This window comes from Emys orbicularis, chromosome 4 (assembly GCF_028017835.1).
Source record: "Emys orbicularis isolate rEmyOrb1 chromosome 4, rEmyOrb1.hap1, whole genome shotgun sequence".
Taxonomy (NCBI): Eukaryota; Metazoa; Chordata; order Testudines; family Emydidae; genus Emys; species Emys orbicularis.
The window spans coordinates 43,830,717-43,845,108 of record NC_088686.1 but is presented as its reverse complement, the minus strand read 5'-3'; the positions used below and the strand labels follow the sequence as shown (position 1 = coordinate 43,845,108).

General features: G+C 48.5%; 1 protein-coding gene across 2 annotated transcripts in view; it reads left to right on the top strand.

Annotated features, from left to right (window-relative positions):
- The first annotated feature begins 335 nt into the window (after nucleotides 1-335).
- Nucleotides 336-14,392, top strand: part of FLVCR2 (FLVCR choline and putative heme transporter 2) — a 49,756-nt gene continuing 35,699 nt past the window's right edge. For both annotated transcript variants that reach the window (XM_065403156.1, XM_065403155.1), the window contains exon 1: nucleotides 336-977. In XM_065403156.1, coding sequence (XP_065259228.1) covers nucleotides 336-977 — 642 coding nt within the window. The remainder of the gene's footprint in view (nucleotides 978-14,392) is intronic.

Sequence of the window (14,392 nt, the reverse complement as noted above, 5' to 3'; positions counted from 1 at the left end):
CGCTGCAGAAGCCCGTCTGGCCAACGCATCCGCGGGTCACCAGCACTGAGCCAATGGCGCACGGGAAGGCGTGGCATGGTTTCCATGCCAAAGGAGGGGCGGAGCGCAGCAGGGATCATCTCAGCCAGTCAGCGTGGAGGGGCGAGGTCCCATTGGCCGGGTCCAATCACAGCACCGGACTGTGAGCCAATTAGCACGACGTTCCCGGTGGGAATGGCGTTCTGCTGACAGTGACAGTTTCAGAGGAGTGAGGGAGAGGGAAGCAGCCGGGCGCGGGGCAGAGACCGGCGACCCCATAAGGAGCGGGGTGGGGGCAGGCAGGGGCCGGGCACACGATGCGGGACAGCGCTGCCCAGGGGATGGGGAGCCCGTGTTGCCCGGCGTTTTCCCAGGGGGCCGTGGTGAGCGAGGGACCGGAGCCAGGCGAGAAGGGGCTGGTGTATCAAGAGACGCCTGAGCTCTTGCAGGGGGTGAAGCCAGTGCCTGGGTCAGTGGAAGCCGAGACCCCCAATGGGCCTGCCCCCGGGGGCCCCCCCGAGGTGCGCCTGTCCCTGCGCCGCTGGGCAGTGGTGCTGCTGTTCAGCTGCTACTCGCTCTGCAATGCCTTCCAGTGGATCCAGTACGGCAGCATCAACAACATCTTCGTGCACTTCTACGGCGTGAGCACCTTCGACATCGACTGGCTCTCCATGTGCTACATGCTCACCTACATCCCCCTTCTTTTCCCTGTGGCCTGGCTGCTGGACAAGCGGGGCCTGCGCCTCATCGCCATCGCCGGTTCAGCCTTCAACTGTCTAGGCGCCTGGGTGAAGCTGGGCAGCATGAAGCCGCACCTCTTCCCTGTCACCGTTCTAGGGCAGGTCATCTGCTCGGTGGCACAGGTCTTCATTCTGGGCATGCCCTCGCGCATCGCCTCCGTCTGGTTCGGGTCCCATGAGGTCTCTACTGCCTGCTCCATCGCTGTCTTTGGGAACCAGGTAACCTGGGAACCAGGTCTCTCATCCCCAAATGCTTGGAACCTAAGGTGTCCCCATTAAAGTTGGGGGGTGGAGAAGTAATGAAACTCACAGGTAACACTAAATTGGGAAGAGCTGCAACCTCCACTGAGGACAGAGAAATACAGAGAAACCTGGCGCCATTAGAAATAACAGGCAGAGATTCATCTGGGGAAAATATGGTTTGTATATTTGCCAGGAAATGTACTTAGCTTGGCTATGATATTGCTTAGAGAGAAACATAGCTCTACTAATCCTAAAGAGGGAGAAGGATTATTGAGCATGGTACATGCAAGAACAGGATGATATTGAGAAGGACAATTTAGGCTGAAATATCAGGAAAATCTCAGATTCTGGGCTGTATTGGGACCTGTGATATTGTTTCCAGGGAAAGAAATGGGAGTCCTATTGCTTGGGATATTTAAAATTAGACTGGAAAAAAAAACTAGAAAATGTGTCAAAGGGCGCAATCATGTGTTGGGCCTTATCTCATAGCTCTGCCTCTGATTTTTCTACCTCTGGTTTTGTTGATCCATAGTAAGGCCATGAGCTTCCCCAATAAGACATGCTCGACAGAGACTTTGCTTCTTTGCACAAGGATGGAGCAAACGCTTCTAAGCACTTTAATGCCAAGGCAGGTCAATGAGGTGGTCGTGATTGACATTCCTGCAAGCTGTAACATTCTTCACCTGCAGCCAGTTCACACTTGAAAAGAAAATAATTTTTTTCTAACTTCTGAAACCAGATCAGGGAAATCACTTATTGACGCTTGCACCCGAATGCCTCACTGATGCACATTGCATGAAATAAATGCACTAGCAACAGTACAACATAGCTTTGGAAGGCAATTCATGCTGTATGAATATTAAAAGCAGAGGATCACTAAAACCAAACACTAACTATTGGACTGGCACATGTCTTCAGTGACTAGGTAGTGTCCCAGATTTTACATAGTTCAGACCATGGGTGTGGTGCAATATGCATGGTTTGACATTGTCTGCTTTGAATATATATATATATATATGAATATCTATTTTGCAACTGCCTCATACACAGAACTATATAATGTCCTTCCTGCCCAGCAGGAGTGTGTCATGGGTTTGAGAAGGAAGCTGGGTGTGTGGGTGACTCCGGTCTAGCTGGCACACCATGTAGTGCCACGGAAGCATGTAGAGCGTTACATGATGAATCCTACCCGCCTAACCTGATTTACTGCCTCTGCTGGAATTGCATCCAGTCTGGATACTACTAAGATTTAAAAAGCAACAGAGTGTCCTGTGGCACCTTTAGACTGTTAGTCTTAAAGGTGCCACAGGACCTCTGTTGCTTTTTACAGATTCAGACTAACACGGCTACCCCTCTGATACTAAGATTTAGTCATCCCTGCTGAATATGCCTTATTCCTGTGATTCAATGTTACTTCTGAAGAGCAAATCAGTGAATGAATCTGATTGTACCACATTTCAGGTATAATTTAAAAAAAAAGTTCCAGTAGAGAGAATTGAATTCTCCTCCCTTGGTTCCATTCACAGGGTCTCACCTGACTTTTCACTTCAAATGTCATGATCTGATCACTGTTAAATCAAATACTGTCAATAGACTCAGGAAGTGTAATCACTTCCAGCAAAGGCCCATCAGATTCATTTGTTTGCCCAGTGCTGCTTTCTCCCACTTTACTTTTCAAAAAGCATTTTTGTCCAAATGGGGAAATGAAAAGATTTCCCCATTCTTTCCCCTGCAAATACACACACTCCTGGGACATGGCACGGGGCTTATTTCAGAAGGATCTTTATGGGAGTCCCTTATTAAAATATTGGTGGCACTTCACTGGCCATAAGCCCAAAAGATCAGCATGTAATGATTTTTCCTGAGGCTCTATGTCCCAGAGGAAGAAGATAGGGAGAGCAGAGTCTGCAGAGGGCTTCTTAATAGCCGCCTACTGAATTCTTCAAGCAATGTAAAAACAATGAACATGCTTCAGAACTGCCATGCTCTGTGGAGGGATCTCTGCTGAGATCCTGACAATGTCACCTGTAATTACAGATTATAATCTGTAGCTGACTTGATACGTGGAGTTCCACAGTGACCCTCGCTCAGCTGAGCTGTGTGTGTGCTGGGGCACCCAGCCAGGATTTGTCATTTCCCCTGCAGTATATTTATTTATCAACTGATCAAAGATCAGGCTGGTTGTTCTGACCCAGCATGTGTGACAGGTGCTCCAAGTCGGCTTTGGTCTTTTTACACCAAGAGGAAAATCTCAGTCTCACTCTTCATTCCAGCTGGGAACACATGCTCTGGCAAAAAAGGATAGTAGTAGGAGCATTGTTCTAAGAGTTCAGAGACTGAAGGAATAGGGGGCTGCTGGAACAGGGACCCATGTCCTATGTATTTGAAAAATCTGTTTTGCACACTTTAAGGGCTGAACAAACTTATTCCTTGAGACCCAGGGGACTGAGCTGTTGGACTGAGTCTTTCTCTAAATACCATTAGCGCCCAGATACCACAGCGGTGAGCACAGGAGAAATATTTAGCTTGCTAGTGAGATTGTTTCCTTGTAAGTTCTGAAAGTCCTCCGGGGTTACATTGATCGTCGGTCAGGAGCCATAGAAAGAAATCTGATAACCAACTGTTCTTCCTAATCTGAGCTGTTCATTTTCACCCTTGGTTAAACCACTGAACTACTGAGCTGTGACCAGGCTTATTTGCTCCCATTGGGCTTGCTGGCAGCTCCAGTTATTTTATCTGCTTGTTATGTGGAGTGCAAGGGGCACAAGATGACCTGTTGCCAAGAGGGAGGGTATAATTGGAGCTCTGTGTTTTTTGTTAATGAGAAATAAAATGAAAAAACATTAAAATACCCATAACATGAAACACCCCACAGCAGCGGCTCCTGTCTCAAGGGGCTGTTGCGTTCTGTCTCCCTGCGTTCTGTCTCCCTGCTCTGGCTGTTGCGTTCTGGTACACGGTCATAGCGTTTCTCGGGTTTGTCTGGCCCCCTGATGAAGTAGCTCACTGGTCCAAATATGAGTGAGTGGCATTGTGACCTGGTGCATAGGGTCACAGTCCCACTCACTCAAATTTGTCCTGTCCAGTCCCCCCATCATCACCGCAGAGGAGCAACCGGGCCAAACCTGAGCAGCACTGTGACCCCGAGGTGGGAAGCTGGGCCCAGCACCCAGGACAGGAGACACTGTCCTGGGTACTGGGCCCAGCTCTGCAACCCACCCCCAGGGTCTCCCCCTTCCCTGGGGCAGGACCCAACACCCTCTACCATTCCTCCTGGGGTCTCCCCCCTCCCTGGGGGCAGGACCTGACACCCCCTCCTCACTCCCTGGGTCTCCCACCTCCCCGGGGGCTGGACTCAACACCCTCTGCCCCTCTCCCCAGTGTCTCCCACATCCCCAAGGGCAGTACCCAATACCCTCTGCCCCTCTCCCTTGGTCTCCCACCTCCCCAGGGGCTGGACTTGACACCTGCTCCCTAGGTCTCCCACCTCCCTGGCGCTGGACTCGAGCCGTGGGGCGGGGGGAATAGATAAGATGAAATAACAAGAAATTCCTGAAAACAAAACAATTGTAGAAAATCAAAAGAATTTCAGGGGGTTCTAATGTACGATCCTCTCTCTTGCTGTTAGCGTAATGTGAGAGCATCTGTGTTTCTATGATTCCTCTTTCCTGCTGCCACCTCTGGAGGCTGCGTCTATATCAGACTGGGGTTGGTCCCTGCTTCTGGTTCTTGCCCTGCCACTCAGGTCATGCATGTTCTGACACCAGGGAAAGACACAACTGATGGGTCTGGAGTAAGGACACTGCAGGAGAAGAGTGTGTGTCTATCTGTGGGAAGATTTTCCCTCTGCCCTTATTCTGTCCCTTATGAGTAGTTGAAGACATTGATCTGGATGGGTAGGTGTGACGCTTTGTACCTCGGGAGAACACCCAGCACTCCCATGTTCATCCTTGTAAAATGATTGTGTGGTATCCAATGCAAAGTTTGTCAGGTTGGGTGTCTTCGGAAGGCTTATGATGCACTGAGCATTGTTTTTATAGTGATGTTATACTAATTGTTGTTACAGTAATGTTATAGGTTGTAATTTCATGTATATAGTAATGAGGCTGAAAATGTGTCTTCATGGCTTAAAATAAGTCCAGGCAAAAACTCTCCAGAAGCAGAGGGGCAGTTCATACCTCATCAGGGCATGTATGGGACAAACCCCAGCCCATCCTCACAGGAACAAAGGAAACTGGCCTAGGCAACAACAAAGGGTCTGTTGGACTCTTGAGTGAGTCACCCCCCTTCCCTTGGTCAGTTTGGGACTGCGATGAGGTAATGACCACCTGAAGGGCAGGGGCAAAGCCAAGAGGGAAGAAAGGACATGATAAAAGGAAGAGACATTTGCCATGCTCTTCCTCTCTCCTCCACCTCCATCTACAAACATCACTACCAAGCGACTGAAGCGCTGATCAAAGGGGAGAGCCTGGCTGTAGGGCAACCAGCCAGCCTGAGGTGAGAAGCATCTAAGTTTGAAAGGGCATTAAAAGTGTTAAGATCAGCTTAGAATGCGGTTTGGTTTTATTTCATTTGACCAAATCCGACTTATTGTGCTTTGACTTATAATCACTTAAAATCTATCTTTGTAGTTAATAAATCTGTTTGTTTATTCTACCTGAAGCAGTGCATTTGGTTTGAAGCATGTCGGAGACTCCCCTTGGGTTAACAAGCCTGGTGCTTATCAATTTCTTTGTTAAATTGACAAACTCATATACGTTTGCAGCGTCCAGCGGGCATAACTGGACACTGCAAGACGGAGGTTCCTAGGGTTGTGTCTGGGACCAGAGATATTGGCTAGTGTAATTTGGTTGCACAATCCAAGGAGCAGCTTACATGCCAGAGGCTGTGCGCGAACAGCCCAGGAGTGGAGGTTCTCACAGCAGAGCAGGGGAAGGCTGGCTCCCAGAGTCAAGGATTGGAGTGACCTAGCAGATCACCGGTCCGGATAACACCAGGGGAACATCGCAGTAGGAAGGAGCGTTTTTGGCTCTGGGGAGAATGCAGCCACTTGATGTGTTCTTAGGTGGAGTCACTGTGCTGGCTCTGAGGAGGCTGGACTGCACTGCAGCTGGTGATCTAGGGCTTCCGAGGTGGAAGCTGCCTGGGGAAAAGCAAGATTTTTGTGTATTCGGGAAGAATCCCAGCCCCACTCTGATTAGCTGGGCTGTAACATCCCAATCTCACAGATCAGTTGCTTCTATACAGGGTAACTTCACAGCACTGTTTGTACCATGCCTACAACTCTGCTTAACATCTCACTGCACAGGTGCATCTTGCCTGAAGAGTTTTCACTGCAGAATAGTACTTTCCACTAAAAGCCTGATAAATGGCCAGGATCCCGTGCTGTGGGTTTCTGCTCCTTCAAGCAACCTACTAGTCGTCATTATTTTCCTCTACCAGCTCAGCAGCTCCCGCCTTCTAAATGAGGTCTGATTTGATGTGGGCAGAATAGGGGGATGGTTAATTGGGAAGTGAGGCAGACTTCCCTTCCCTCCAGAGCACAGGCGCTAACTTTTATTTTTCCTGGTGGGTGGTCCACCCCTGCTCCACTCTGAGGCCCCACCCCCACTCTGTCCCTTTCCCTGAGGCCCCGCCCCCACTCCACCTCTTCCTGCCCCCACTCTACCCCTCCCCCGAAGCCCCCCCTCCACCCGCCGCTCGCTGTTCTCTGCCCTCCCCCAAGTGCCTCCTGCCAGCTGCCGAACAGCTGTGTCAGGGAGTGCTCAGCACCCACCAATTTTTTTATTTTTTTTTGGTGGGTGCTTGAGCCCCGGAGTCAGCACCTATGCTCCAGAGTCTGTGCCAAACATCATCATGGATTGCATCCATTAGAGCAGGTATGGCTTTAATGTGGGACCACGAAGGGGCAGGAGGTGGCCTGAGTGACATACCCAACCCCTCTGGCAGCCACGCTTCCAGTTTCTGCAGGAGGGTGGGGGGTCAGAGCACTCGGATTAGAGAACACTCTAATGAGCACTTGTACATTCTGGTCTCTAATTTGCAGGGAGTGTCTGGGCCCACATTGGAGGATGTGTCAGGGCCAGGCAAAGATGTGGCTTCTCCAGGAATGTTTAGATTTCTATAAACAGTCTAGGCATTGGAGCCTGAGATGAACCTTCCTTTGTATTTCATCTGACTTCCTACTCCCAGCCACACACCAGCCTCAGACAGCCACAGCGTAGGCTCAGAGCAGCTGACTTTCTGGTCTGCGGAAGAGCTCTCCTGAATGGCTGCAGTATTTCTTTTGGGAAGTGGTGGGGCTGCCCCAAGCCTCTTAGACATTAGTACTGTTTGCTCCCTGTGTAGTTGTAGTGAGTCCTTGAAAGTGATGCATTCCTCACCCCTTCCCCAAAGAGTGAGCATCTCCCTGCTGACCCTCTCAGCACCCACTGCCTAGCCAAAAACTGCTCTCCGATCTAGGAACCCCCTTCTTGCCCCCTCCCCGCATCCCTGTTCGCTGGCTCTGCTCTCATGCTGGGATGTTGCTGCGTGATGTTGCTGCTGTTATAAACTGGGAGAAGGGAAGGTGCATCCCTGACTCAGTTGGGTCAAAGGCAAATACAGCAGGAGTGGAACTGGGAGGCCCAGAGTGACTGGCACAGAGCAAAGCGTTTCTTCTATGATGTCAACAAGGTCACAAGAAGCAGAAGTGTGATGGAGCAGGAGCCAGGGAGTTTATTCTGTTCCCAGGACAGCTCTGGCTATTGAGATATAAGGCTTGAAGTTTCTTTTCCAGTGATGGTGGAGATACACAAGACCCGTGAGCCCTAGCTTTTCATCACATGGGGCCTGAGTTCAAGTGCTGTCTTGGTTCATAAAAATGAAAGGAAATTGGTTCAATTTTGTTTCCGTTTTTCCTCCTCCTAAACCACCACACAATGTAGATGATTATTGGTCACTCTGTGAGAAGTCTAGCAGGGGAGTGCCATGGGACAGAGCTGAGGTGTGTTGGCAGAGGAGTATAAGGGCCCAGATCTAGAATAACAGACATGGACTGAGTGGTACCAGAAGAACTTTTGGATGCATCTTGCACCTGACCTGCATGTACTTACTATGCTTGGATCTGGCAAGTGCTCCACACTCCTATTCAAATCTCAAGCCTATTGTCAAACAGGCAGCTGGGACTCCTTTCTCTACTTGAAATGATTCAGCTACTGGAACTGAAGTTTGTAATGCAGGTGAATCTTTCTATGGAGTGAGCCAATGAAACTTGGCAAAGCCAGAGATGTTTTTCTGCTCTAGGATGCAGCATTCAGTTGGCCTGTAAACTCTGAAACCCTAGAGAGGCCACCAGACCTTTTCCATCTGTGCTTACTGAGTGTTTTGGATGATTAACTATAGGGACCATTTGTTGCACCATCTTACAGCTTCCTGTTAATTCAGAGGGATTTAACTGGAATTTGTCTGGCTCATTTGTGGTAAATTTGCCACGCTTGAGAGTCCATGGCCTTTTGCTGCTGTGGTGATACGTGCACTGGAAACACAGAGAGAGATCTGGGAGGTGACTGTCTGGATATGTGCCTTAATGAAGGTGCAGAAGAGTAGAGCAGCACTATGCCTGCTTAGAATGAGTTCCCAGACAAGGCATGAAGGAAGCTGCAGAGCATTCTGGGATGCCAGTTTCTCTGCTCTGGACTAATCTCCCTACAATAGGAAAACATTCATCTGGGAGTAGCTCTCAACCAACCTCACTCAAGAAACTTTCTTTGGCAAGAGGCGTTTGCAAGCTAACATCCCATCTTGGGGGCATGATTATCTTTGGTGTCTTTTAGGGAGTGGGGCTTGGTGCCCCTTTTTAACCAGGTGATGCCTATCTATCTAATCTATATCTATTTCTTTGGTCTGTTGCACCCCCATCCCTCCAAAATATCAGAAGCTTTCAAACATGTAATTTACCAACACCCTGGAGTGCTAGTTAAATACCATTGTCCCCATTTTACAGATGGAGGGACTGAGACACAGAGAGACTTGCCCAAGATCATGAAGTGAATCTAGGGTAGATCTGGGAACAGAACCCAGCTCTGAGTCACAGTCCAGTATCTAACCACAACAACCCCTTCCTCCCCTCCTGCTCCCCAGACACAGTCAAGTGTCTTTGCTTTGCTTTTTGCTTTTAATCCTGCTTTTCTCCCCAGCAATGTGCAGGCTGATCTGGATTTGCATTTGTGAAGAAGCTGTAGCTATTGTGTGTTGTGTGCTTGAGCTGGGGATCCTAGGAACTGAGGGTAGGTGTGATTTGCTTAGAACATAGTGCTGACTCCCAGCCTGTGGAACTGTCCATATGTGGCTCGGCAGCATTCCTCAACCGCTTCTGCTTTCGCCTTCAGGACTGAACCCTTTCTCAGAAGACTCCTGAGAGTTAGCTCCTCTCTGTTTTGTCACAATGGCAGTGAAATGGCTCTCTTTCCTCTCCTCTGTGGTGGTTGTAATTTGTGAGATGGTGGTGGTGAAAGGATCGGTTGCCCAAATACATTCTATTTTCCCCTCCACTAGGCAACACCTTCGCCTGAGCAAAGGTTGGGTAGTACTCTTACTTCAGGCAATCCAAGCACAGCCTGTCTACGCAGCCAAAACAATAGAGCTTAGCAGTGGTGGTGGAACTTGCATGTGGTTGAAACAGGTCACAACCAGGCTGAGAAACTGTTTTAGCTTCCATCTCTACCAGGGCTAAAGCAAAGTGTCTTAGCAGGGCACTGGGCTGAACTGTGTTACAACCTGGTTGGCCCACTACAGAATTTAGCAACAATTGTAACCTTCTGTTATTTCTGTCCTGCATATAGCACAGACTTTGTGGGGGTTGGGAGGCTGCTGGGCTGTCTTGCATGTGATCATGTTTCCTCTAACCATGCAGTTCCTATAATGTATTTGCATTATATCCAGCTTCACATAGCCCAACCTACATGTGATGCTACTGGAGCCCTGCCCTTTTCCATCTGTTACTTTAGGGAGCTGCAGAACTCTGTAAGAGTTTGACTGGTGTTGACTCCAGCAAGTGTCTGGGTATTTAAATGTAGTCCTGAGCCACATACTCCATATGCAGGGGCTCCTCTCTCACTAAATCAGCCTTTTGGGATCCTAGATCAATGCTTCCCAGAATGGGTCACATGTGTCCCCTGGCGGAATGGGGGGGCAGGAGGGAGGTGGATTCCCTGATCAATGAAACTACATTTTCCCTGTTGTAAAATGTAACTGGTAATGATGAAACAATGTATTTTACACTGGCTTATATGGGCTGGTATAGAGCTACATTTCATTCTGATTGTAAAAGGGTTCTACCCTCAGCCCATAACTGAACAGACCAGATGCCCCTGGATGAGGTACTCCGTTGTGCCTTTAGACTGTAAGCTGTTTGGAGCAGGACTCTGTTATTTGGCCAGCTTGTGCTCCACAGGTCTGAAAAATTATCTGTCTCCTGATAACTAACAGTTACTGTATTCAGACTTGAAACTTGGTGGATTCTTTAATGTCTTGCCGATTCTCCATATTTTATTAAGAATCCTGTGCCAGTTAGTATTTTTCTTTAATCCCCAGCTTCTGAAGCCAAGTGAGTATGAGAATCTCACCTTTCCCCCCTCTAAGATGAAACTAAGTTTCTAAACTGCTTGGCTGTGGAGAAAAGCTTGAAAATGTGACCACTTAAGAGCTGGTAATCCAGAAGGCAAATAAAGACCCAAAATATGTTCATTTTAAAAGATTATGATTATCTCATTTTTATGGGATCTGATTGATGATTTTTAAATGCATTTGAATATTCCCCTGGCCCCCCTCCGAAACTGGGATAATCTGCCCCCCCCCCCCCCCCCCCGCAGCAGTTGCTACTCTTATCTATAAATTCCTTGGGGAAAATGTTAGCATTCTGGGTTAAATGTGAGGCCTTCAACTACTCTTATTGCTGGATAAATGGCTCAGATCTGGTGTTGTCTGCAACTTGTTCCCAGCAGTTGCATGTATGCTCCTTGTTGTGCTGCTCTGTCTGTTCCAGTGCAGAGGCTCTGCCCGGAATTTCATGGTACCTGCTGGAAGTTACTAGTCTGCCTGTAGGATAGTGACAGGCACTTCTCCCCAGAGAGTGGACAGAGTGCAGCTTTGTTTGACTTCTGAAAGACTTCAGTTTGGGGCACTATTGTGCTCGGTTGGCTGAAATGCTGGGCTAGCATACAATGTTATCTTGGTATAAGGCACTGGCTCTATCCAACTCAATGGTTTAAAAATGAATGGAGTTTAACAACCCACCAAGAGAAGCCTGCTGGTGCCCCCTGTAGTTGTAAGGCAATAGGCAGCCCTTCTGCCGGTGAGTGGGATGGGGGGAATGGGAGGGCCTAGCAAGTCTCTTTGTCAGTGGCCAACCCAAAGGCAGGGAATGAGGGCAAGACACTGGAACAATTTGTATAGTGGGGGTGCTGAAAGCCATTGAACCAAACTATAAACCCTGTATATGAAGGAAGCCATGCATTTGGTTGCTATTACTATTTCAAGCGGGGGGGGGGGGGGGGATGCTGTACCCCCAGCAGCCATTGTTCCAGCACCCCCAGAAGAGAATGTGTGTGTTAGTGGCTGATGTATTCTCAGCCCCTGGGGGAAGCTGGGTGGGAATCAGGCCATGTCTTTAATCCCTCACCTGGGAGCAGAGAGGTGGCAGGATTGCTGCCTGGCTGGTGTTATGGAGACCAGAGCCTGTATCTGTAGCTGGCTTAGAAATTCCCATTCAGAGCAACAGACATTTAAAACAGTAAAACAACAGAGCAATGTTTGCTGAACGGTGGCAACTGTGGTGTAAGGAGAGGATTTAGGGAGGGCACTGAGGGAGTGGCAATGCTCAGCCCTCTATGTGAGGGCAACAGCTGGAGAAATAACCCATATCTGACACCTGTGTAATCAGGGCTCTGGTACCTGCTTGAAGGCTGAACAAACTGAGTCCTAGTGCTACTTCTAGTGATGCTGGAGCTCCTGATGCAGGGAGCCATCTTGGGGAAACCTGCCTTAATGGTGGGGTTGGAGTTCTACATTCCTTGCTTGGGGTGGCTGGAGCAGGCCCTGTGTGCTGGGGTATCAGTCACTGGGCACCTTACCCTGTCTCTCAGGCCAGAGGCTAGTTCCCATTGTGCAGGACATACTTGGCTTTGAGCTCTCACTGCCTATGTAAAGTTCAAAGCATTCATATGAATTTTGTGCTGGTGAAAGGGGCAGCACTGGGAACCCTACACTCTAAAGTTCTCTGTCCCCATAATGGGGACAGGACTTGTTGGTCTGCCAGCTTTTCCCTCCCCTCCCCTGCCTTGCCAATGTGCCCCTTAACCCTGATGAGGAGGGATGGATGGGGTGAGGGGGAGAGGGACATTCATTCTCCGCAATCCATTCAGTCCTTGGTCTTTCTAATGAGACTGCCAATAAGGTTGGCTAATTGGTGTCCACTGGGAACCAGACTGAGAACCCATTAACTCACTGCATTCTAGGCTTGAGAGAAGGTTAAGCACACAACATAACACTCTTCTCGCCACATCATCTCACTATTTCAGAGGGGGATTGCATGGATTTTATTTTCTCTTCCCTTCTAGCTCTCTCCCCAGGTTTATAGTGCCCTTAAGTGAGCGTGTTTGAGTATCTGGGGTGTTGGGGGAAACATCTTGTTTATGTTTGGAAATAATTTAATGGTGCTCTGAGAAGACACCAGTGGGAAGTACGGTGGGGAGCTGAGTATCTATATGCACCTCCTTGTGGGGAGAGGTGAGGATCCCAATGCCTTCCAGAGAAGGCTTCTCCCAATGCTTTGCAAACAATCTCAGCACCACACCCTGTCAGGTAGATCAGTCCCATCATCCTTATTTTTGCAGGAAGGGAAACTGAGGCACAGAGGCAAAGAGTCTAGTCCAAGATCTTGCAGGAAGCCTGTGGCAGAGCCAGGAATAACATAGATTTCCTGACTCCTGTTCTGTACTTTAGTCACAGAACCATCCTTCCCGGTGAGACACTGCAAATGGAACATGCTTGCTAACTTGTAAAATATATTTGCCCTTACTCATAAACTGGGCCCTTTGCTAATACAGGGGTTAAATCTGTAAAATGGGAATAATAATGCTTCTGGTGAGAGAAAGCATCTTGAACAAAGCCTGTATCTGGCTAGATTATGTTTTAGACTTTTAGCAGCATATTTTGTTTTGTTGTAACTCTTTCTCTCGTCATTTCTTATACCTGAACTCACTTAATCCTATGTATATTTTGTTAATAAATTTATTTCATTTTTACCATAAACCAACTCAGTGCTGTGTTTGAAGGGAACAGTGTATTTACCCCCAGGTAAATTTATAATCTGTGATGTGGTTTTGTCTCTTTACAGGAGAAACGAACCTTATTATTTCTCTGAGCTCTTCACAAGAGGGCTTGACACTTCAGGAGACACGATTTGAGGAAAATTCGGGACTGGGAGTGTGTGGGGTCACCCTGGAAGTAATAAACAAGGCAGGTGTAAGCCACTGTGGGGCTGTACACAGGCTGCTAGGGTCAGAGGTGCTGAACCAGAGCTTTCTAGCATACAGAAATTCAGGGTGTGGCCTGCATGCTTGGAGGCTAGTTGTGAATGGCCCAGGGTGGGAGCTCCAGAAGCAAACCAAGGCACCCACAGTTATAGGGCAAGTGGTGACCCTCGCTGGTCTGGATTTGAACCCCCATGCTGTGACATCCACATCCTATGTTTCAGATACAAGGGTAGCAGAAGAAACACGTACTGGAAGTTAAGTGCCTGATGTTCAGGTATTTGAATATGTTCTTTATGCTCTCATCTTTACCAAATTACAATCTCAGTTTTCTCTTCATTAACTGAAATCACCGTAGGGCATCCCTGACTGAGCAAGCGAGGCGGTTACACCAAATCCCACCGATTTCACGGAGAACAGGCCATTGTGGAGAAACTTATCAATCCCTACAATCAGTATATTTTGTGCTTTTTACGGCTAACGACTCTAGCTTCGCAGACTCCAACCTGCCCCCTCAGCACAGTAACATGCCACATAGCTACAGTATTTCATGAGATTCAGAAAAATTCTAGTGTAATGACACTGTCTCTGCGCCACGCTCCTGCCCCTCCTCAAGATGTACACCCAAACCAACCTAGCATCTAGTCCTACAAGCCTCTTCACAGGGGCAGGCAAGTTCTCTTTGGGCCCCCACCCCTTCCCAGACAGTATCTGCGAGCCCCCTCCTAGAGACTTGTTTTATCTCAGATTTGAGGGAAGGAAAAAAAGATAAGGGGCTAAAGCTGCTTCATTCTCTCATCACCACTTTATTCTCACTTGTATTTCTGGTAGGGGAAGATAAGCTACAGCCAACCCAGCTCTGTCCATTCACAGAAGAGG